At 50.7% G+C, this 21,082-nt stretch overlaps 3 protein-coding genes across 3 annotated transcripts; all 3 read right to left on the reverse strand.

Annotated features, from left to right (window-relative positions):
- Window positions 1-1,018: 1,018 nt before the first annotated feature.
- FIESC28_07956 (uncharacterized protein) lies at window positions 1,019-2,554 on the reverse strand (the record flags this gene model as incomplete). The annotated part of the gene is made up of 4 exons (XM_031162096.1): window positions 1,019-1,047; window positions 1,099-1,434; window positions 1,490-1,670; window positions 1,838-2,554. The coding sequence occupies 4 exons, from the start codon at window positions 2,552-2,554 to the stop codon at window positions 1,019-1,021; spliced, it is 1,263 nt and encodes a 420-aa protein (XP_031013840.1).
- A 12,723-nt stretch (window positions 2,555-15,277) lies between these two features.
- Window positions 15,278-17,768, reverse strand: FIESC28_07957 (uncharacterized protein; the record flags this gene model as incomplete). Its single annotated transcript, XM_031162097.1, has 7 exons — window positions 15,278-15,318; window positions 15,376-15,519; window positions 15,575-15,703; window positions 16,162-16,269; window positions 16,320-17,288; window positions 17,343-17,485; window positions 17,638-17,768. 7 exons carry the CDS (start codon window positions 17,766-17,768, stop codon window positions 15,278-15,280), a joined length of 1,665 nt encoding a protein of 554 aa, XP_031013841.1.
- A 799-nt stretch (window positions 17,769-18,567) lies between these two features.
- FIESC28_07958 (uncharacterized protein) lies at window positions 18,568-20,076 on the reverse strand (the record flags this gene model as incomplete). The annotated part of the gene is made up of 3 exons (XM_031162098.1): window positions 18,568-19,488; window positions 19,544-19,881; window positions 19,932-20,076. 3 exons carry the CDS (start codon window positions 20,074-20,076, stop codon window positions 18,568-18,570), a joined length of 1,404 nt encoding a protein of 467 aa, XP_031013842.1.
- Window positions 20,077-21,082: the final 1,006 nt, after the last annotated feature.

Below are 21,082 nucleotides of genomic sequence, written 5' to 3' on the forward strand. Positions count from 1 at the left end.
CGCCACCCACGTTTAACCAGGTTTAAGCATCATTTCCCATGTGTTGCGATCGATTTCGCCTCCTCTCAGTAAATCAAGATAAGGCTGATTTTGACCCGACAGATTGGTTCACTAAATCTTGAAAACGAAGTCTCGTATGCCGTCTTGTTCCTAGAGCATCATTGCTTGACTCCAGTTTCTGACTTGCAAGCCATACGAAGCCGTCTGTTACGTTGCTTCTTCACGAGCATTCAATCACTAAACATTCCAGAACGACGTGCATTGCACAAGTATAGATTTGTTTGACCAGTGTGATTCTCAAAGTGCGATTATACATGCAAATCACAAAATCTAGCCGCCATATAATCATAAAGTACCATCCGTATGCGTCTATCTGTCTCGCTCATCAACCTCTTGAGCGCATCAACATCGCCAGGCGGACTAGAGCCGCCGCCATATGAATAAAAAAATCTTCGTCCCCGTCTCTGCGATCATTGCGCAATAAATGTGAAAAGAAAAAAGCGCGGGCATCGAGCTCTACCGCTGCACTGCCGTGTCAGCTAGGAATCAGCCATGCCACCAAAACATAACAAATCGTCTCAAATGCAGATAAACCACGCCGAACCTCCAGGACCGTCCCTTGACCAGCAACCTGATGCTCATAAATAGAAATCGGTAACTCCCCAACCCAACATCTTGTCGAAGAGCGTATATGCGTAAACTCCAAAACCAAAACCAAGAAGCAAAGCGGTCCAGCGACTGAACGTATATGCTGGAAACCCCGTGGAAGGTAGAGTGCCGACCAAAGAGGTTGCCATAGTCGAAATAGAGAGGTAATTACCGGGTCGAGAAATCGCACAGCGGCGTTCCATCGTCCCAAAATCCATCGCGCCGCCCAACCACCACATCAGGTCGACATTGACGTGGGGATCAAGGACAACACAGCAGTTCAATATAGTACAGCGGGTATTCCTTTTTCCATCCTGACTTTTGATGACTTTCCTCCTCTAGAACCCTGGTCCTTGCTTGACCATCTGCCTTAGTGGCTTGGGGGTTGAGCTCCGTTTGCTAAGCCTGGTTAGTTCATCAACTAAGCCACCCTCTGTCTTTGCGACATACATTGGTAAGGAATGCCCTGGCTAGGTTGCGCATAGGGCGAATGAGGCTGGTAATTGGAGTACATGTGGCTGTTGTTGTAGTCGGGGAGTGGCTGCTGAGGAACAGCCGATGGTGGTGGTGGGTACTGAGCAGGCTGGTATCCGATGGGAGGCAGCTGCACAGGCCGTGAGCCAGGGTAGGATGAGGTAGGAGTGCCATCAGGTCCCTGAGGATCAGGGCCTCCATTTTGAGCTGCTGCGGCGGCGGCGGCCTGGCGTTGTCGCTCCTCTTCGGCTTTGCGGTTGGCCTCCTCTTCCTTCTTCCTCTGCTTCCACTCCTTGCGGATCTCCTTGAACTCTGTGAGGTTTCGTTAGACCGTGTCTCTATCAAACAGCACGTCAATGATACTTACCCTCAGGTGTTCGCTTCTGACCGTGAGACTGCATGGTGACGTGAGCATTCAGATGGTTCAGTGTACCGTAGGCCTTTTCACAGCCGTTCCATCCACACTTGTACATGCGCTCGATCTCTTCATATCGACGTCGAGGTCGCTTGTGCTGCTGCGCGCCTGGAATGGGTACGAAAGAGTAGACCTAAGACGTGTTAGAACAATCGTGTATCAAACCAGCAATGGACCCCGCATGAGATGAACTTGCAGCTCGTGAGCCAACGCGTCTCAACAAAACTCATCAAATTTTACGCGCCATGCTCTCGTTCAAGCTCAATTCATCTCATACTCGTCTGTCCAATTCCAACATACCTGGTTGGGTCGTTGAGGGGGCGGCGCTGATTGGGGGTTCTGAGCGTAAACTGGGTGGCCAGGAGTCAACGGCGCACCACCGTGCTGTCCATAACCAGCCCAGTCTGGCCGAGGCTGCGCATACATGCCGCCACCGGGGTGAGAGTAGCTATGTGTCATGTCTGGGTTGGGCGCATAGGGAGAATGCTGCCCGTAGGACGCGTAGGTTGGGCTCGGGGCGGCGATGGACGGATCTATAGGAACATCGTTGTCAGATTTGACCGGATGGGTCTGATGGCTACGCCCATCATGCTGGGACATTGACGGACTGTTCTGTTGTTGCGCCATACTTCCACTGCTGGTGCTGCTTGCAGGATGGTATGAACGCTGGACGTGCTCTGGAAAAGATCCTGATCGGGCTGATTGAGGATAAACGCCGTACTCGGAGGTGGGAGTAGCCGATGTCGAGTAGTTGACTTCCTGCTTGACGGGATATTGCGCAGCAGATGCGTGATCTGCCCTCGAACCTTCAGAATTGGTGTCGCCGAAGTTGCTTGGGTAGGGCGAAGGCAAACCTGACTGCGAGTACTCCGTAGCACTTCGTTCCATAGAGTTGGGAGAGCTGAGGAGCGTGTCTAGGGTCGCCTCGGAACCAAGTTTCGCGATGTTGGAAGCAGAATGCAGCGATGCGCGGTTGTCAACAAAAGTATGAGGTTGCGGTGTTGGCACCAAAGACATGCTACAGCTCCACGGGGCTGATGATAAAGAAATGGCCGGCGAGGTTTTAGCTCAGACCCGCGTCAAGTTGGTGTTTGCCGGTAACAGGGGAAAGAAGGGTAATGGCTGAGCGCTTGCAAAGAGACTTGCGGCGGCGCGGCAGTATATGTTGTTGGCGGCGGCAGTAGTAGCGCCGTTTGCAAGACCAAAGGTTGGTTTATGGTTAAGTGTGTGATGCGAGCACCTAGGCCGAGTCCTTGGGCGCGGATCTTGCTGGGGAGGGAAGATAGAGATGGGGGAATGGAGCCTAGGGCAAGGATAGTTCGCTTTTCCTCGATCAGAGAGAGGTCGGGCTAAGTCGCCCGTAGTTCTTGGGGAGCGACACACTAATATAGTGCGATGTTGAAATCGGCCTGGTACGGTGGACTCTGCCGAGAGCCCAGAGGCAAAGAGGGTCTAGCGGCTGGGAGCCTGAGGTGGACAAGGGTGTGTCAAAGTGTATCGTGGGAAGATACACTGACTCTCGTCTTGCTGAGAGCGACTCGCGACCTTGCAGGGGGGGGGAGGGGGGTGTACGGTGTCTGCAACTGCACTGCGAAAGCCTCTGTGATGACGGAGACTTGGGAGAGGGGCGGGACCGAAAAGAATTTTATAGGGTCCCAAGGGGAGGAAAATGAATGACGGAGTGATGAACAGGATGCACTCCTCCGCAACCTGGAGGCAAAAGGTCAAGTTCGGCGGTCTCGAGGTGGGACCAGCCGGTCGGGAACACAATAAGCCTATGTATCTGAGTATGTACAGTACGGAATGTAGGTATGCGCGTTCGAGGATTATGATTTTTGACAAGCAAAAGCCGTCAGATTTGGTGTTGTTGGGCTAGACTGGAAGATGCCGAAGCGCAACGGGTACTGGCAAACAGTTGGGCACATGCACCGTAGTACTGTAAGCAGGAATTGGCTGGTTCAACCCAACTCTACCCAGGGCAGTGGCAGTGGGATTATGCGCTTATCGACCTTGGTGGATAGCGTGGATTTGTTTTGAAGACGAGGGGTGTGCCAGTTTCTTGGGTGCAAGCCTTTTCAGTACTGTACTGTATGGCAGACTGAGTGAGTGAGTGAGTGACTGGACTGACAAGAGGCAGCAGCAAATGAATACCAAGTCGGGATATTTCCGTCGTAGCGCGAGCAGATGGTGGAGGGACTGGACTTGGACTGGACCGGACTAGACCTGAAAGAACGAAAGTTAAGTCAAGTCAGTGAGAGTCAAGTGAAAATCGCTGCTGCTGCTGCTACTGCTGCTGCTGGGTCGAAGTCGATCGTTCTGCCGAGGATACCCCACGTCACGACCGGTGCCGGATCTGCCGCTGACTCGTGGTCTTCTTGAGCGAAAGCGGCGAGTAATTACGAGAAAGATCAAGCGTCTTTTCCCAGGGGATAGGAAAGATGATTTCAGAAGAAGAGAGAGAGGGGGTGTGGTGAACCAGTTAGGGAAGGCACGAGATCTGAGCTGACTTGGTTCGAATTGAATTGAGTTGGCTTCGTTTGGTTTGATTTGGTTTGGTCTGGGTTTGAAGCAATGGGGGAGGTGAAAGTGGAGGTGAAGGAAAATGGGAGGACCACTGCCTGGTGACTGCTCTTTTTTTCCTCCCTCTGTCTGCCCTGGAAAGAGGAGGGAGAGAAAAATCGGAATTCGTATGCACCCGTGTAATGAAGGAGCCTGAGCAAAAGAAAGTGGCAGATGAACAGGAAACCCTTGTCCCCTGTCATCCTAGGATGATGGATTTACAACAGTACGGTACTCATACTGCGTGCTCTGTGCTTCAAGCTCAACCTGCTGGCTGGGCCTGGGAGGTGGTCTTTGCTTTGCTCATCAATCTCCCCTTGCTAGGCTCACAAATTATTACACACACACACGACACAAAACAAGACAAGAGCAGAACTTACAAAACTGTGGCGGAGGGTGTCATTAATTGGACTGCTGGCACTGCCAAAAAGAGACAGAAAAAAATAAATACAGGTGTGATTGGATCGCCAGGTGCCTTGATTATGCTGATGTTTCCTGATGCTGGTGCTGGTGCTGGTGCAATCAACCCGCGAGATAACCGCTTGTCTGTCCATCCTCCGAGTCCCATGGTCACAGCCAAATGTTGTCCTCTATGCTCAAGAAGCACAACCTCAGAACACGACTGTAACGCGAGCTGGTGAGGGCCATCACGTCCACATCCAGGACCAGGAAGCGTCGAAGCCCGGCATGATGGTGAAATCGACCAGGGGAAGTCAGCATAGCAGAGCAGGGGTGGTAACCGCGTGCCCTGCCCTGCGCTTTTGGCACCAGTCCCACCCAGAAGACCACCCCGTGCTGGATCAAGGGCTCAAGGAATGTCCACCCTCCACTGGATACAGTGCGCAAGGAGGATCCCTGACCTCTGGCAGTAGATCTGCGGTCTTTTCCAAGACTAGAACCAATCAAGCCAGGAGGTGGCTGGTTCCACCGCTGGAAGATGCGTCCAGGGTGCTTGTGTTGAATGCAGCTCGGGGCTTGGCCTATAATTTCCAAAGAGGGGTTAGACAGGTTAGTTGCCGATTTTCCAGCTTGTCGACAGGGTACCAATGAAAGAGGTCATCGATCAAAGAGAATGGGGTCTCCGAGCACGCGGATTGCCACGGCCGATGAAGGAGACAGAGATTGCCAAATCTTCCTGTGACCTCAACTGACTCAGGCCCAGGACCGCAATACCCTTCGATTTTAGTTATCAGTAATCAAGGTAATGAGAGCACGGATACAGGCGTTGAGGCCTCAGAACGTGGCGGGCAATGTCGCAATGGGTGTGAATGAGCCCGGCGTCGTGGTTCCCAGGACACTAGTTGCAAGCCAAGCTCAAGGATGGATCAGTTTATTCTCCGCGACTCGGTTGTGTAACGACGACTTCGCTGCGCAACACCCGCGATACTATGATGGCAAGCTTGTTTCGACGTACATAGCATAGCAGCGTACAGTACAGTACATGTGGAATCGACGAGTCCCTGACGTGCAGGTTGCTTTTCTTTAGCAAAGCTTTGGTCTTTTGGATGCCGGCGCCGTTGATCGGGCTAAAGATTCCGTATCCGCCTCGATCGTGTTGGCTTCAGGGGATGGCAGGTCTCTAAGCTCTAGTTCAGCCCTAGAAGATGGTTACTCAGGTTATGAGCCAGCGCTCCGGAGAAAGTGTGAAACGGCGTCGGGGAGCAGCACCAAAGACCACGCCGCGTCGTCAGCAAAGTCCCGTCACCATTTGTTCGCTATGCTGGTAGACCATGCCGTGAGTGTGGCTGATACTGTAACAGTGGCATCAACGCCGTATAGCAGTTGACAGACATTGCACGTACTGTAACGACAATGGGCCTCGTGATTGAGTATAGGGTGATGCATTATGGAATCCGACTCAATTCTCCTGCACAGAGTAAAAAGTTGGAAGGACGGAGACAGACGGTAGGGCAACACAAAGTTGGTAAACGTCAATTCAGTCAGCTGTTCAATCCGACTACTGGGGCACATCCCCTCTAACTTTGTGGCATACGCACATCCACTCCTAGACCAATGCCATCAAGACGCTGCCGGCAACAGCCACGTTTAGAAGGGCAATCTATCAAGACTCGCTAATCGCAGCCCAAGTGAGAGATGACAGATTCAATACTAGCATTAAAACAATTGGGCAATTATCGAGATCTTCGATATGAATCCATTTTAATCAATTACGCTTTCTTTACCTTGCACTGCGAATTTTAGTATATGCTCAGGCCCTGAAGCAAAGCTAGGTGGCTGTATCCGTAGGTTGGCACTTGCTCTACCCTACAAGACGGGAGTGGAGACCAATGGAACTAATCTCAATTCTCCCCAGCTCAACTTCCTGCCGACAACGACTCATCGACACCTGAATCGAAAATCAACAATCCTTGACACATTCATCTCCTGAGCGGCCGCAAAGCATTTTGTCAGCTATGCCATAATACAATCTACCAGCATGTTTCGTTTATGATCGTGCCTGGCATCACAATAGGCGCCGCTTCTTGGCTTCTCCAGCTTTCGGTGATCGAGCCACACGGTTCCAAGATCCTGGCAGCTATGATACCTTTCTAGTCGAATGATCTGTCCCAGAAACTCAGGGTCTAGTTAAACAAGATCCTAAGCGACCCGAACATCTGGGATGAACTAAAGGGGGACTAAAATGCCCCAAAGAGGCACAGTTGTCCTAGCTTGTTGGTCTCTCTACGGTAATTAGTGGATTGCACTTCTCTGCTAGCCAGGCACCTCAGCTAACCTGTTCGTCAATTCACTGCAGAGCGCTCAAGAAATCAGATACGACTCATTGTCAAGCGACACCGCATCCAACAATATTGCGGTATCAGGACTGTCACCTCTGCCGCAGCACACCGCGATGCATCAATACGGTGTCTGACAACACACATGCAGCTGCTTCGGTCTTTGAGCCAATAGATTCCCGACATCGCCCAACCAAGCGACTGGGCCGTGAGCCCAGAATGTCGTCGGTCAGACAGGGGGAGCTTAGGAAAATCCCTTCATAAAAACAATATATTTTATGTCGATGCTTCTCAGTGCCAGCTCTTCATCAGCCGCGTGCCCAGCCTGCTACTATTATCTACGGACCGCAACATGACACACTCGATGTTGCACAAATCGAATGGAAACATTTAGGAAGGCTCCACGTGTTGACTTGGCTTTGTGTTCCTACGAGCTTGCGAGACAGTCCCAGTACTGACTACGTACTGCTCACGTGGAGTACCCACTGATGCGCAACCCATGCCGATTCTAGCCCTTGTGGTGAGGTGGCTGGGCCCCTGTGCGACTTTTTACGAATGATAGCTCTTTTGCGACATCAGACAAAACCGTCCCACCGCCGTTGGTTGGCATCTGTCCTGGGGGCTAGATTCGCAACGTCGAGGCTTCCAGGGCTCCCAGCACTGTGTTGAGGGCACCCACACCTTCAAGTCCGACGTCAAGCTCTACGATTTCGTCCGTGCGTCTGATATGTGGGCGGAACAGCTTTTCGTTTCCTCCTTGGCATACATGCATAGAGACCTGAGCTCATCGTCCAAGCTGAACGCGCATTGGGCTTTTCCGGTCCAGATATCCGAGTTTACATATGTGCATGCGATTTCTCTCCTGCTCAATGCTTTGGCCGACGCGTTGTGTGCAGTTTCAAAGTAATCATGGAGTTATTTGTGCAGGGTCTTCGTTCCCCATCTTATCAACAAGATAAGAAGCATGGTGTCCGAGATTACCTTGTGGGGGAAGAGCACCAGTGTTGCGTGCGGTTGGGTCATTTGGGCGCCAGTTCACGCATCCGCACATGGGAGGGCAGCCCCAGTGCGTCTACCTCCCCTGTCACGCAGCAACTGAATTGTTACCTCAGCCCTGACTCGGTTTTGCTACTGCATCGTTGCCAGTATCCAGCCTCCTCAGACCATATTAATTCTAACTCGATTGTTAGTGCTCCCAAAGTTGCGGGGAACCAGAGTTGCTAACTTCTTGCTGGTTTACTGTACAAATGACTGCCGGCATGAAGCAACATGAAACTGACTTCTGGTTTCTTCTACCAAGGATGTGGTTTTACGTGGGGTTTCGTTCACCTCTACCTCTTCTCTGAAGGATGTTAGGTGAATGCAACCCCCCTCCTGGGTTCTCGTCTTGACCGCCTTCGATGCATTCATCCGAACATCCAATTGTTACGCAGGGCGAGCTTGTAGACTGCAGACAGACAATTGATAAAAGCAAGCATGCTTGGTTTCTTTTGCGACATTACTTTTGGACATGGGTCTGTAAAGAATGAGACAGACATACCCCGTCAGACATACTTTTCCAGCTTTGCTCTGCAAGGAAGCAACTGTCTAGACCTACAGCACGCCAAGGTTGGGTGCCATATGCAGGCAGGCCGGAGAACGATATTCGAAGCTCATCACCTTCTGGACTATGGCCCACATCCACGATTAAAGAAATTCTTGGATAGAACATCCACAATATTGAAGCGGTGAGCGTCCAAGCCAATAATGATGCTTCGTACTCACCAACATACCATGACACGAAATTCAGTCGTTATGGAAAAGATCAAGCGGCTCAATTCACTCTACCGTACGGTTACTATACCAGCCATTCATTCAAGCAAGAAACCTAAGCGGCGCACCATATAAACGATACCAATCCGCTGGAAACTGCACAAGGGCTTGTGGCTCTCGCTGCTTAACTAGAATTGGGCTAACTCGCCCTGCAAAGCCTCCAATCACAGGGGTGTGCATAGGAAATGACGGGTTGCCGGCTTGGGCGTCTCCACTAGTCTTGGAGTCAATCTGGTGGATGATGAGTTTGCCAATCCAAAGACAAACGACTCATTTCGTTGGTTGAATAGACCCGACAATTGATAAAAGTGTCAACAAGGAGTAATTGAGCGAGTAAGAGCCGAAACGACAGCGAGGAAGCCCCAGAAAAGGCAGTTCGTGAACAACTCGCACAAGCAACAGATTATCGGCCGCTGAGGGTGATCAGTTTCCGCATGGGCAGTACAATGCCAAGGAGCTGTGAGGGACCTCAACATTTGATAAAAACGTGTGTGGGGGCATGTTTATTGCAAATCATGATACAAGGGGCATGCTCAGTCAATACTCGTATGGCTGTCCGCTGTCGCTGTCACCCTGGAATGCTGATGGATCTAATCTGATGGGCCAGTACTGTATGTATGTACTGGATTTGGAGCATACAACGTGATGGGCTGCCAGTACTCCTGTGCCATTCGCTAACAGCAAGATAATGGCCTAGTGCTATTCGAATGATGTTCGAGATGACAATCTCCCAAGCACAAAATTCTCCTGTTGGACGCTTCTTTAGTCAATCTGTTTTGTTTCTCGGTTTGGTGGGGTACAGGAAGTGTTCAATCGCTGGATTCTTCAGGGATGAACGCTTACAGATACACTGTATTGCACCCATAATGCCCCAGCGTCGCACAGATACCAACATCTCGGAAACACAGCAAGCCGACTTCTATCCACTCTTGGGTCAAGGGTCAGAAAAAACGCAGGAGGACCTTTGGCAGCCAGTAACTAGTGCTGTTTCGTGGGCCTTAGCCCCAAGTGACCCAGCAGATCTTTAACCACCCAGGCTCATGAGTCGGTGGATGTCACTTGCATATCCAGGAACGTGTGAGGCTACGGCAAGCCATCCAGTGTGACGGTGGACGGCAGTCGAATTAGTCCACGTTGACGGTGTCTCTGATCCCCCAGCAAACGTGGGCTAGTCAGAAGCCGGTCAATTGCGATCCCAGGCCTTCCCACGGTCCTGGGAATCTCCCGCACGCCGTCGTTCGTCATATGCGATGCTGGCTATAGACACGGAGAGCAAAGAACAACACCGGCTAACCTTGATATTATCTGAAGCTCCTCAGAAGGTTTTGCCGACGGTGCGAGGGATGCTGCCACAGGTGACCAGTCACCTCATTGATCTACCAACCAATCTCACTTCCTCTGGATGATTGTATTAGGGCCCACCACACCGCGAGAACACTCAGATCTTGGTGGGCTGAGCCGCTAGCGATCTGCAGAACGGTGGGCGCAAAGCCAGACGACTCAGCTCATTAGCGCAAGTCGAATTAGGCGTGGTGCGCATTGAACTTGGGAAACTGCTCCGTAAATTGCTCTACTAGCGCACACCTGATGATTCAGGGTGGTTGACCTCCAGACCTCCACTATCAAGCTGCTCTGCTTCTGTTCTGTTCTGCTGTGTTGCTTGGGAAATGATTATGAGCCCAGTTTATTCAGGTCCTGAGCATTGGATTCGGCAGCGACCGGAATGGAGCTGCACAGCTACAGTCCCTTTTCAGGTTTACTTGTTATTCTATCCGGGTTCTTCTGTTACGATTTCGGCACCGAGCATGAGCTGACTCGGCGTTCGTGTACCCTCTTTCAACATAAACGTGTGGCTTCATATTCATGAAACGCGGGCGACTGTGTCGCAAACAAACGTCACGGGCGATCCTCCCTTCCAGTCCGGTCTGGGCCATAATCTAGAAACCGAAAGCAGGAAGGCATCAAGCACTGAGACATGCTTACTGGAGTCTTAGCCGCGTTCCTGGATTCTTGACCATGATGGGTTGGCTAACAAACCTGTGGCACAGGGCAGGCATCTGCCCAAAAACTAAGATCTGGCGCTGGAGATTCCAGCCACATCGCACGGCTGGCTAGTTTGTTTGCTGATAATTACTGGACAGCCAGCAACTCATTAATACCTTACTCCAGGCTGACAAGCCTGTATGGTCCCGGCCGCATTCCGTCACTCGCGAATGGCTGCCGCGCTGTCTCTTATGCCTCCCTCCACGACTTAGACTGAGCGTATCCACAACCCGTTCCTGGTGCGCTTCTTAAAAGCAAGGTCAGAAGCAGACAAATAGCCCGGGTGCGGTTCGATACCTTATCCGCCATTGAGATCTGAATATGCGGCGTGAAGTGAGAGGAAAGACTGATTGCGAGACAACACGATGCCGACGGCAGTACTCACCCGGCATCTCCAGCCCGCCACCGACGCAATCAACGGCTGATACTGAACCACCAATTCCAGGTCTGCGGCCTGTTCTCTATGAACGTGGAATATCGCGATCGGAGAGACCCAATGTTGAGAGGATAATGGGAGTGTCCGCTAACCGGATACATGCTGTACAGTGCTCCTACAACGGTCTTCACTCCTCAGTCCCAGCAGCATGGGGCCTCTGCAAGATGTGGATACTTAGCCCATGCAGCGCAGCAATAGAGAGACCAGGACCCCTCTAGCGTCCCCGTGGTGGTTTGCAACGGCAAGGCCACTGAAGTTGTCCGTTCTGGGCTCCTGGCTACCGCGGCTCGCATTGTACTTGGCAGTTGGATGGTCTTCCACATTGATGCATGCTGTTGAATCATTCATGATCAAGCGCCCGGAATTGATCGCATCAAAGACGATACGTCCACGCAAGACCCGTGAAAGGTGACGTAGCGCATATTCAATCTTGACAGACAAACGTACCGCTGTTGAGTCAGGAGAGTTTGCTGCATACGGGTGTGCGATAACTAATAAGATGCCTACATACATCCCGGGGAAGCAGATATTGGTATTATCGACGGTGACATCCAAGAGATTCCCATGACTGGGTGTTGAAGCAGGGCTACTGTATCTGAGAATTGTCAAAGAGGGGTTCTCGATTGTCAGCGGAACGGAACCTTGAGCGGAAAGGGGAAGCCGTATGCGTCCATTTCGTCAAAATACAGCATAATGACAGGCAAACACACCGACAGATGGATGGGATGTGTTTCTGTCTTGGCCTGGGGTTCGCCGCGGCAAGCGACCAAAGAGTTATCAATACGGGTGGAATACAGTCACATATCACAATCTTGGACATCAAGCAAAACATGACGATATGATACGGTATGGAATTGTCATGCTACACCATATGTACATACCATACTGTACATACGGAGTACCATGCCTTGCACAGGTGCATATGAAGGAAAGTTAAGCACGGCACGACGCGACATTCACACTGACTGCGCGGTGGTCCGGGCTAGTCCCTGAAGTCGTCAGGTCAGTCCCCTCGCGTCTGGAGAAAGCTTGGACCGTCAAGGCAAGGACCAAGGGATAGACACAGGGGCTGGAGAAGCACAGGTACTGTAGCATTGTCCAATGGAGCACCAAGCCTCTGGGAAATGCCACGCCATGTCATACAGTAGTAATCAGGCCGGAGCCACGCCGGACTCATCAAGCTCTTACCCTCATTCCTGGGGTGCATCGACGGCGGCTGAGGCACTTGGACTCATAGGCACTGGATCTTGGCCGATCCGCACACTCGTCTTCAGCCTTTTGGTCCCCTGTTACCCATTGGTGGTCGTCGTTTCCTGTTACCCCTGCAGGTTGTGGAAACTGAACAGCCTCTTCTACGGGTCTCATTCTTTTTCGTTATTCTCTCTTTGCTAAGGAGACTGTGGTTGACGATTCATCTCCGTCCGATTCTGCTGTACATATGTCTGCTTGCCATCGTCCCGGAGCGCTGGGACCCGTGCTTCTTTCCTGGCTCCGAAGATTTTCGGTCCAAAATGAGTCTCCATGATGGCAAACATGGGCCATCTGAAATGCCTCAATGGCAACTCAGAAGGCTGATATTGCCAATGATGATTTCGGGCAACATGGTCGATTGGGTGGATGGCTCCGAAACCTGGCGTCGTGTCTGAGAGACAATAGAAGAGAACAACTTAGCTTAGTCTGTTCTGGAACGTTGGGTTTAGGGTGTCTCCCATCAAAGACTCGGCGAAACCGTCTTGGTCAGCACCACTCAGCCTTGACTCTCGGCCAATTTGCGCCGCCTCGTTCCATGTCATGTCGCCCCGACATACCATACCATATGGCGATATGGTTGCCGTTCTGTGCTTCGACACAATGTCATTGAATTACAGAAGTCCATATGCGTCACTACTGAATTTCAATTGGAATTGGCATGGAGTCTTGATGATACGACCGCACCTATCCGCACTACTGGCCGTCATTTCGATACTATGCCTCTTGGACAGCATTCATTCCTTGGCTAAGGACCAGGCGGGTCTCTTCGCGCCGATCTTGATCACTACTGCTCCTTTCGCTACCCTGCACTTTGCTTTTGGTGATATCTTTTTCAAATCATTGTGCAAGTTGGTTAGTAAAGGACTTCATATACACTGAGATGTAATGGCATTGGTTTCAACCTTGCATTTACCTCTGCTTTGGCATCCCTCTATCCTGTGAAGACAGCCGTAAACTAAAGCAGACTTGAGCGTTTGATACTTTATCGAAGCGTTGTATGTCTTCCCGCAAGCAATACGTCTGGAAAGCAAGATCATCTGCCAGTTCAGTCAGTATGGATGTATTGCAAGTATCGTCATCAAGGGCATGCTGATTATTGCATATGTTTGATAACGATCGTCGAGGTACTTTCTCTCGATGTGGTAACTGTACCCGAACCTATGGGTGTATCATGAATGTTCATCGTTAGGCAAACATAACCCAACCTCCTGTGACATCCCAGACATCCAGGCAGTTACTTACCAGTCACTTCAGGCTTACAATGATACACACCTTGAGAAGACTCACGTATTGTGTTCCAGATATAGCTCCTACCTCACCGAGACCCTTGAGAAACAGTCAAGCACAGTCAGCGCTGAGAAGATAGTCGGGTCACTCGGGATGGTCGGCACGTGGAGTCGGGTACAGCCTGAAAAGAGCGAACGTAGTGATATTCTGACCGGAGACACAAAAAGAATACTTGAGCTATGCTGGACTGCAGCATGTTGAGCTTATTGCGAGCCAAACCCCGATATTGACAGACTTGACAATGCGCGATTCAAAGGGTCGATGGCCCTTGAAGCTACCCATATCGAAAGACTCTCCAAGAACTGGCGAACAACGCAGTGGATAGATACGTGCATATCACTGGAGCAGGGCTGCAACCCAAACCAGCTATAGAGACTCTGATCTTTCAGGGGTGAGTACAGCAGTGGCATTGGTATAATGCAGTTCTTGACGGCGATTGTATTGATCATGCATTCACTGGTCTAGCAACGAAGGACATACCACAGACGTAGAGACCTGGGGATGTTGAAGTTACGTGTTTGGGCTGCTAGTGACTACGACATGCATCGCGAGGAGTGTAGTACGGCTCGAGTAAACCATTCGTCAACTTGCCAACAAGATGTCTCGCTGTCCACAGCAAACTTCCGACGAAGAAGCCAAAGCATTGTTGCGATCTAGGCAGCACTGAAGCTGCAGAAAGCAGCGGGAAGGCAAGAGATCATCATCAGCGCTGGTCAAGTTGAGGAGGATGAACATCACATTCGATTATTCTATCCCATCACTTAGGATCAGGTAGATAGCCAATGGCTTGCATTGTCTTTATCCACAAAACTGATTGAAGTGAGCCCGACAAACATCATCTTGCTTGCTTCATGGGTTGAGTAACTGGTACAGTCATCGTTTCAATGGAGGAAGATGTTCCCCGAAGCATGAGTTACAAGTCGACCATGCTAGAACATCATCGTTCTCAATAGATGACATGACCAACACAGCACCGCAGGGTCATGTTTGAGGAGCGAAAGCAAGGTGTAGACGATAGGCTACTGAGATAATTGAACAAGGCACAGTCAAATGGCAACTTAGCAAGTAAACAAACCTTCATTTGAGAGCAGAACTTCATCAAGCAAGTACACATAATAGTAAAGCACCTCACAAGTTCACAGTTGGTACGCCGGCATAAATGGAGAAGTTGGTATATTAACAATGGACACATCACAATACATTAGGCACAGTAAAGGTTGATTGAGTTCTGTTTTTTTTGAGAACTACATAGTCTAAGTAGACACTCAGCCCAATTGTCATCGACCTCCAAAGCACGAGGCCTCCAATAAATGGATATTTTCTCCTCATCTCCGTCGTTGAGTGTTTTCATACCACTCAGCACGATATCATCAACCCAGTCTAAAGCCATTATTTGAGGTAAACATGTAACGCAGAAATGCAACTAAGTGCGACCAAATTGGCGCAGTCAAACCATGAATCCAGACTCGCAAACAACGAGTCAAATCTAATCGAGCCACCTATCCTCTAACAAACAAACGCCTTGATGTCATGTACTTTTGAGAATCTGAAGATCCGAAATGCGAGACTGTCTGACCCATACCGCGAAAGGTCGAACCCCCAAGATGGAGGGATACCTTACCATCGACGGTTACCGATGGGCATGTTGTTGGCGTTGGCTGGAGGTCGAGTCAGCTCGATAGGCGTCTTGCTGCTTTAGCGACGGCGGAACCCACCTCTACCTCCGCCACGGCCACGTCCCCATCCACCGTAACCGCGACCGCCACCGCCGCCGTATCGAGTCATCTCAACAAGACGAGGATCAATCTGCTGCTTAGCCTCAGTGAGGACATTGACAAGATCACGAGCCTGCTTCTGGTCTGGGGGAAGTTTGTTAGTACTTTGAAGGCAAAGGGCGTTGAGGAGAATACTCACTATCAGTAGTGAAAAGGGTAATGGCGGTACCCTTGGCACCAGCACGACCGGTACGACCAATTCGGTGAATGTAGTCTTCCGAGTTGTTGGGGTAATCGTAGTTCAACACATGAGTGATGTTGCGCACATCTTTAGCAAGAATGGTTAGCAGGCGAAGAAGGGGTTTGTATAGCAACGTTCCAGCGTGGAAGATGAAGGTGAATAGCGATGCATATTGGCATGCCATTTGTACTTCACTCCTAGCGGAGATGGGGCAATAGAAAGTGCGTCAAAATGCCATCCTGGAGTATGCGGGTCACTGGGTCCTGGAAACAAGAGAACCTTGGCCAGCAGCTTGATCAAAGGCAACAGTATGCCAACTCCACACCTGTACCACGGAAGTGGAAACGGTACAAGAGCGAAAACACGTGAGTATAGCAAAGTGAAGGCTACACAACGGATCAAGACCCCGTTGGTTGAGAACCAATTGGACACGATAATTATCAGGCAGATTCGCACAGTCAAGAGAGCCCCTAAATACGAGAGTAAAGTACAGCAAGTGCTGTTGCTGGAAGTTGCCATGAAGGGGGAGAGGGAATGATACATACCAATACCACGCGAGGCAACGTCAGTGGCCACCATGATGGGGGACTTTCCGGTCTTGAACTGGTCAAGGACCCAATCACGCTCGTTCTGCTGCTTGTCACCGTGAATGGCTGTAAAAGGTTAGCATTTGTCAATAAAAGTGCAGTAGCATAGTACTCACAAAGCGCAGGCCAGCCGTCCTGGCGAAGGAATCGGGTGATCTCGTCAGCAATTCGCTTGGTACCGACGAAGATGAGGATCTTGTTCTCCTTGTTCTCCATGGTCTTCTCGAGATGCTTAATCATACGATCACGCTTCTCCATATCGGTAACAACCTCGACAATTTGGGTAATTCGGTGGTTGGCGGCAAGCTCCATGGAACCGATGTTGACTTGGATGAAGTCGTTGAGGAAGTCGGAAGCCAGAGCACGGACCTCCTTAGGCCAGGTAGCAGACCACATGAGAGTCTGTCGGTCGGGTCGAATCTGGCCAATAATCTTGCGGATCTGGGGCTCGAAACCCATGTCAAGCATGCGATCAGCCTCGTCGAGGACGAGGTAGGTAACACGACGCAGGTTGGTCTTACCGGCCTCGAGCATGTCGATCAAACGACCGGGGGTGGCAATGCAGACCTCGACTCCTCTGGAAAGGTCACGGATTTGAGGACCCTTGGGGACACCACCGTAGACACAGGTGTTGCGGATGCGAGAAGATCGACCGAACTTCTTCATCTCTTCCTGAATCTGGACAGCAAGCTCACGAGTGGGAGCGAGGACAAGGACAATAGGACCATCGCCGGGGGCGAGGAGAGGTTGGGCGTTGATGTGGACGATGGAGGGAAGGCAGTATGTGAGGGTCTTTCCGGAACCAGTCTCGGCGATACCAACGACATCACGACCAGAGAGGGCCATGGGCCAACCCTGGGACTGAATGGCGGTGGGAGCAGGGAAACCCTGGGCCTTGACCTCGTCCATAACATATCGTGGGAAACCGGCCTCGTCGAAAGTCTCGACAGGCTTGGGGACCTCGGTGCCAGCAATGGTCATCTGATGCTTGCGGCGGAAAGCCTCAACGTCGGCATCAGATCGGTTCTCAACATCGGGGTGCTCCTTGTAGAAGGACTTCTCGAATTTGGGCAGAGAGTTGACATCTAAAAGAAGGTTAGCAGATGCGAAAGAAGAAAACTGATGATGATAACACATACCCCATTCTTGGTTCTTGAGGCCGGAGCCGAGAGCGCCCATACGGTCGCCGCCAGCACCTCCTCCGTAACCACCGCCGCCGTAACCACCACCACCACCGCCGTAGCCGCCACCGCCGCCGCCGTAGCCATTTCCGTTGCTTCGGCTGTATCTATTGTCAGTAAAAATGTCTTAAGAAAGTGAGGCGAAAACGCGGTGTAGAAAGGCGGGCGAGTTTCTGTTGAAGAAAGGGCGGCCCAATCTTCAAGGTGAAACCACCAAACCGTACGCGCAAAGCACAAAGAAAAGTCGACTTACCCTCCGTAACCACCACCGTGACCATTGCGGTCACCACCACGGTCGCCGCCGCGATCACGGCCATAACCACCACCGCCGTAGCCACCGCCTCCGCGGCCGCCACCGCCGTATCCGCCGTCGTAGCCAGACATTATGATAAGGAGTAAAGGATAAGACGGAGCTGGTTACAATAGCCCGTCTTGGAAGGGAGAAAGGGGATTATTAGAAGGAAGAGAGTCGTGGGAAACGCGATATAATATCTCCAAGTAATGAGATTGGGGCTCTTTTTGATGGAGAAAGAGTGCGTGCCCAAAGGTTGGATGATGTCGGAAGGGAAAGGAGATGAAAGGTGAGGACGAGTGGAAGTTTTAAGTGAGCCTGCGATTCCCAGCGCGCTTGGTTTATTTTTTTTTTCGCCGCTAACAAAAAAAAGTTGATGCAACTGGCGCCTTGCGGCAAGTCCGCCTAGTGGATCCACTTGCGATATATGATTGGCTTTCACTGGTCCACGACGAAGAACCCTTGGGGACTGGAAATAAGACCCGCCACCTTAGTCAGGGACACTGAGAACCCTGCATATAAGCTACCCTATAGAACAGGTTCGAAAATTTCTTTCTCTCGATGGATTTCAAGATGATGAACAATAAATCCAGTAGGTGGAACTCACCTGAATGGGACGTGTGTCTCCCTATAGAATGAATGGCTGTGTCTCAAGATCATACACCTTCAATGACTGCGTTCATGACAACGTAAGTTTGTGACGCTGCTGCTGCCTGAAAGCCAAACCTTGTAAGATACACGCTTGCCAAGCCCAGAACAACAACACATGCTGGAAGGTGTAGTTGCGGTAGCCGTGAATAATGTAGTGATCCTTCCGCGGTATATGTTAGGTGGCAATAACTTTGTCAGTTTATAACATGTGTCTATCTTGTTCGTTTGTATCAATTTATCTCATACAGTCGAGTTTTTCACTGCCCCAACAGCATCCAATGCTTCCCCTAAAGCCTCCTTAAAAGCATTCACAAACTTCCAACAATCCAGAAACGTATTGTACAATGGTGCAGGAGCAACCCTAATAACGTTCGGTCTGCGCTCGTCCACCAAAACACTCCTTCTCTCTAGACCAGACATCACCTCATCCAACAACCCGTCAGAGAGAAGCAAGCTTACTTGCGCTCCGCGGCGCTCTTGTTCACTGGGCGTGATGATCTGCCAATGTGCGCTCATGTCCGCCGGAAGTTTCTGCAATTCAGAAACGAGGTATGCTGTTAACCTTGTACTCTTGGCACGTATGGGAGCCATGCCGCCGGCGAGTTCGAAGACCTCTAGAGAAGCGCAGAGTGAGGTTATATCGAGGACGGACGGGTTGCTGAGTTGGAATCCCGCTGCGCCAGGGACGGGTACGAAGCCGGGTCTCATCTCGAAGCGCTTTGTCTTGTCGTTTCCCCACCATCCGGCAAGTCTCACATTGTGTGATCCATCTTCGTCGACCTGTGTATGACGCTCGTGAACAAACAGACCACCGATACAGCCTGGACCACCGTTAATGTACTTGTAGGTGCACCAAGCAGCAGCGTCTACGTTCCAGTCATGCAAGGAGAGAAGCACGTTTCCTGCAGCATGTGCAAGATCCCAGAGAACGAAGATACCCCGTTCGCGAGCAAAAGCTGTCAACCGTTGGATATCGAGTAGTTGGCCTGAGTAGTATTGGATACCAGGGAGGAGAAGCACAGCGGTTGTAGAAGCGTGTTGATCAATAACAGACTCAATGTACTCTTCGGGGAGAATGTCCGCGTTATTGGGAGGTTCAAGAGTAATCATAGACTCTTCAGGACGTAGTCTATGATGGCGTATTTGTGTTTCAACTGCATACTAGGCACGCGCATATGTTAGCTAGCATACCTTGGTATCTAGTCTGATCACTAACATGGTCACTTGGGAATGCCTTGCTTTCCAGGATGATCTTATGGCGCCCCTGAATATCGGGTTTGTAGAACGCTGCCATTAAGAAGTGCAGGTTCGCTGTCAGTGTCTGCATGACAGCCACTTCGCTGACCTTGCCGCCCACGATAGGTGCAACCATTTCCGCAGCGCGAGCGTCGACATCCAACCAAGTCGGCAGAGGGGAGTCATCAAGGGGCTTGAAGTGGCCCTGTACACCCTGGGTGCGCCATGTTGCGAGGTACTGCTGAATGCGCTCTGCTGTACGCTTGGGCTGGAGACCGAGCGAGTTGCCTACAAGGTAGATGGCCTTTTCATCTGCGTCTAAGAGTGTCAGCAAGGAGTGTTCTTCGGCAAGACACAAAGAAACTTACTTGTGCTATTGTCCGAAGGGAGAGTTTTGCGTGCTACGTCAGCTTGAGATGGGATGTTAAATTCATCACGAGTGTGTCTCAGAACATCACTCGAGTCCAATTCGATGGCACGGTCCTGTCCGGAAAGATTTGACGAGTCACCCATGGCGAAGAGCACAGCTTAGCTAGGTTATCGTTGCAATGGGTTGCCCACCTTGGGGATAGTGACGAGTAATAGTTATCTTCCGTCCCCACGTCCAGTCTTCTGGAAACAAGCCTCGGGGTAGCAGGAAAGTTAACCTTTGAAGGCCGAGAAGACAAAATAATGGAGTTACTTAATGTCGATTCAGACTGGCCCCTTGGATTATTTGTTTTCTGCACCTTGAGCTTACCTAGATCTCGGCTCCGCATGTCGGATTGATGCGGGGAGCTCTGTGCCCCGCAGTCCAACTTGCGAACCCGGACCCCCGAACTACCACCGGAACTTTTTGGAGATGGAAGGTCAGATAGTCTCGATGCTAGTCTTGATATCCACATGAAGACCAGGTCAGACCAGACCAGACTAGACCAGGCATGTGAATTACAGATAATACTCATCCATACCCGGTCTGCCTGGAAAGAACCGGCAACATACATCATGTGCTCCTAAATATTGTCTTGCGATGCCTCCTAACGCGCTGATCGTCCATGTTGACAGCTTTTTGTCTTGGAGAATCACATGTCACATTGGATATACATCGTAAGCTTTCAAGGTGCGCAACAATGAAAGAGCAAATGCTTAATTTACTATGTCAAATCTTCTTCATTTGTTTTTCACCGACCTCCCTCATGTCTTTGCTGCTTTTCCGCACGCTCTAGCTATGTCATACAAGGGCCCTGCCTCTCCCATCTATATCCGTGAACAAAGAAAAATTAAAGAACAACCAAAAAGAAAGACCAACTCGAGGTGTACATTATGAAGCATTCCAACCCAAACCCAACTCCAATCAGACCTCTATTAGTCCGGCTCAGTTAGGCTTCATAGGCCTATGCACAATGCTCCAAGTACACCCTCCCAAGAACAGATCATCGTGAGCTAGGCAGCGTAGACTGGGTTTCGAACTCACCACTAACCATAGCTCATATCAGGGTATCGAACCTTGTCGCGTAAAAAGGGTTTGTCGGATCGAGGT

The sequence above is a fragment of the Fusarium coffeatum genome, assembly GCF_003316985.1.
Source record: "Fusarium coffeatum strain FIESC_28 chromosome Unknown BRIP53273_contig_179, whole genome shotgun sequence".
In the NCBI taxonomy this organism is placed as follows: domain Eukaryota; kingdom Fungi; phylum Ascomycota; class Sordariomycetes; order Hypocreales; family Nectriaceae; genus Fusarium; species Fusarium coffeatum.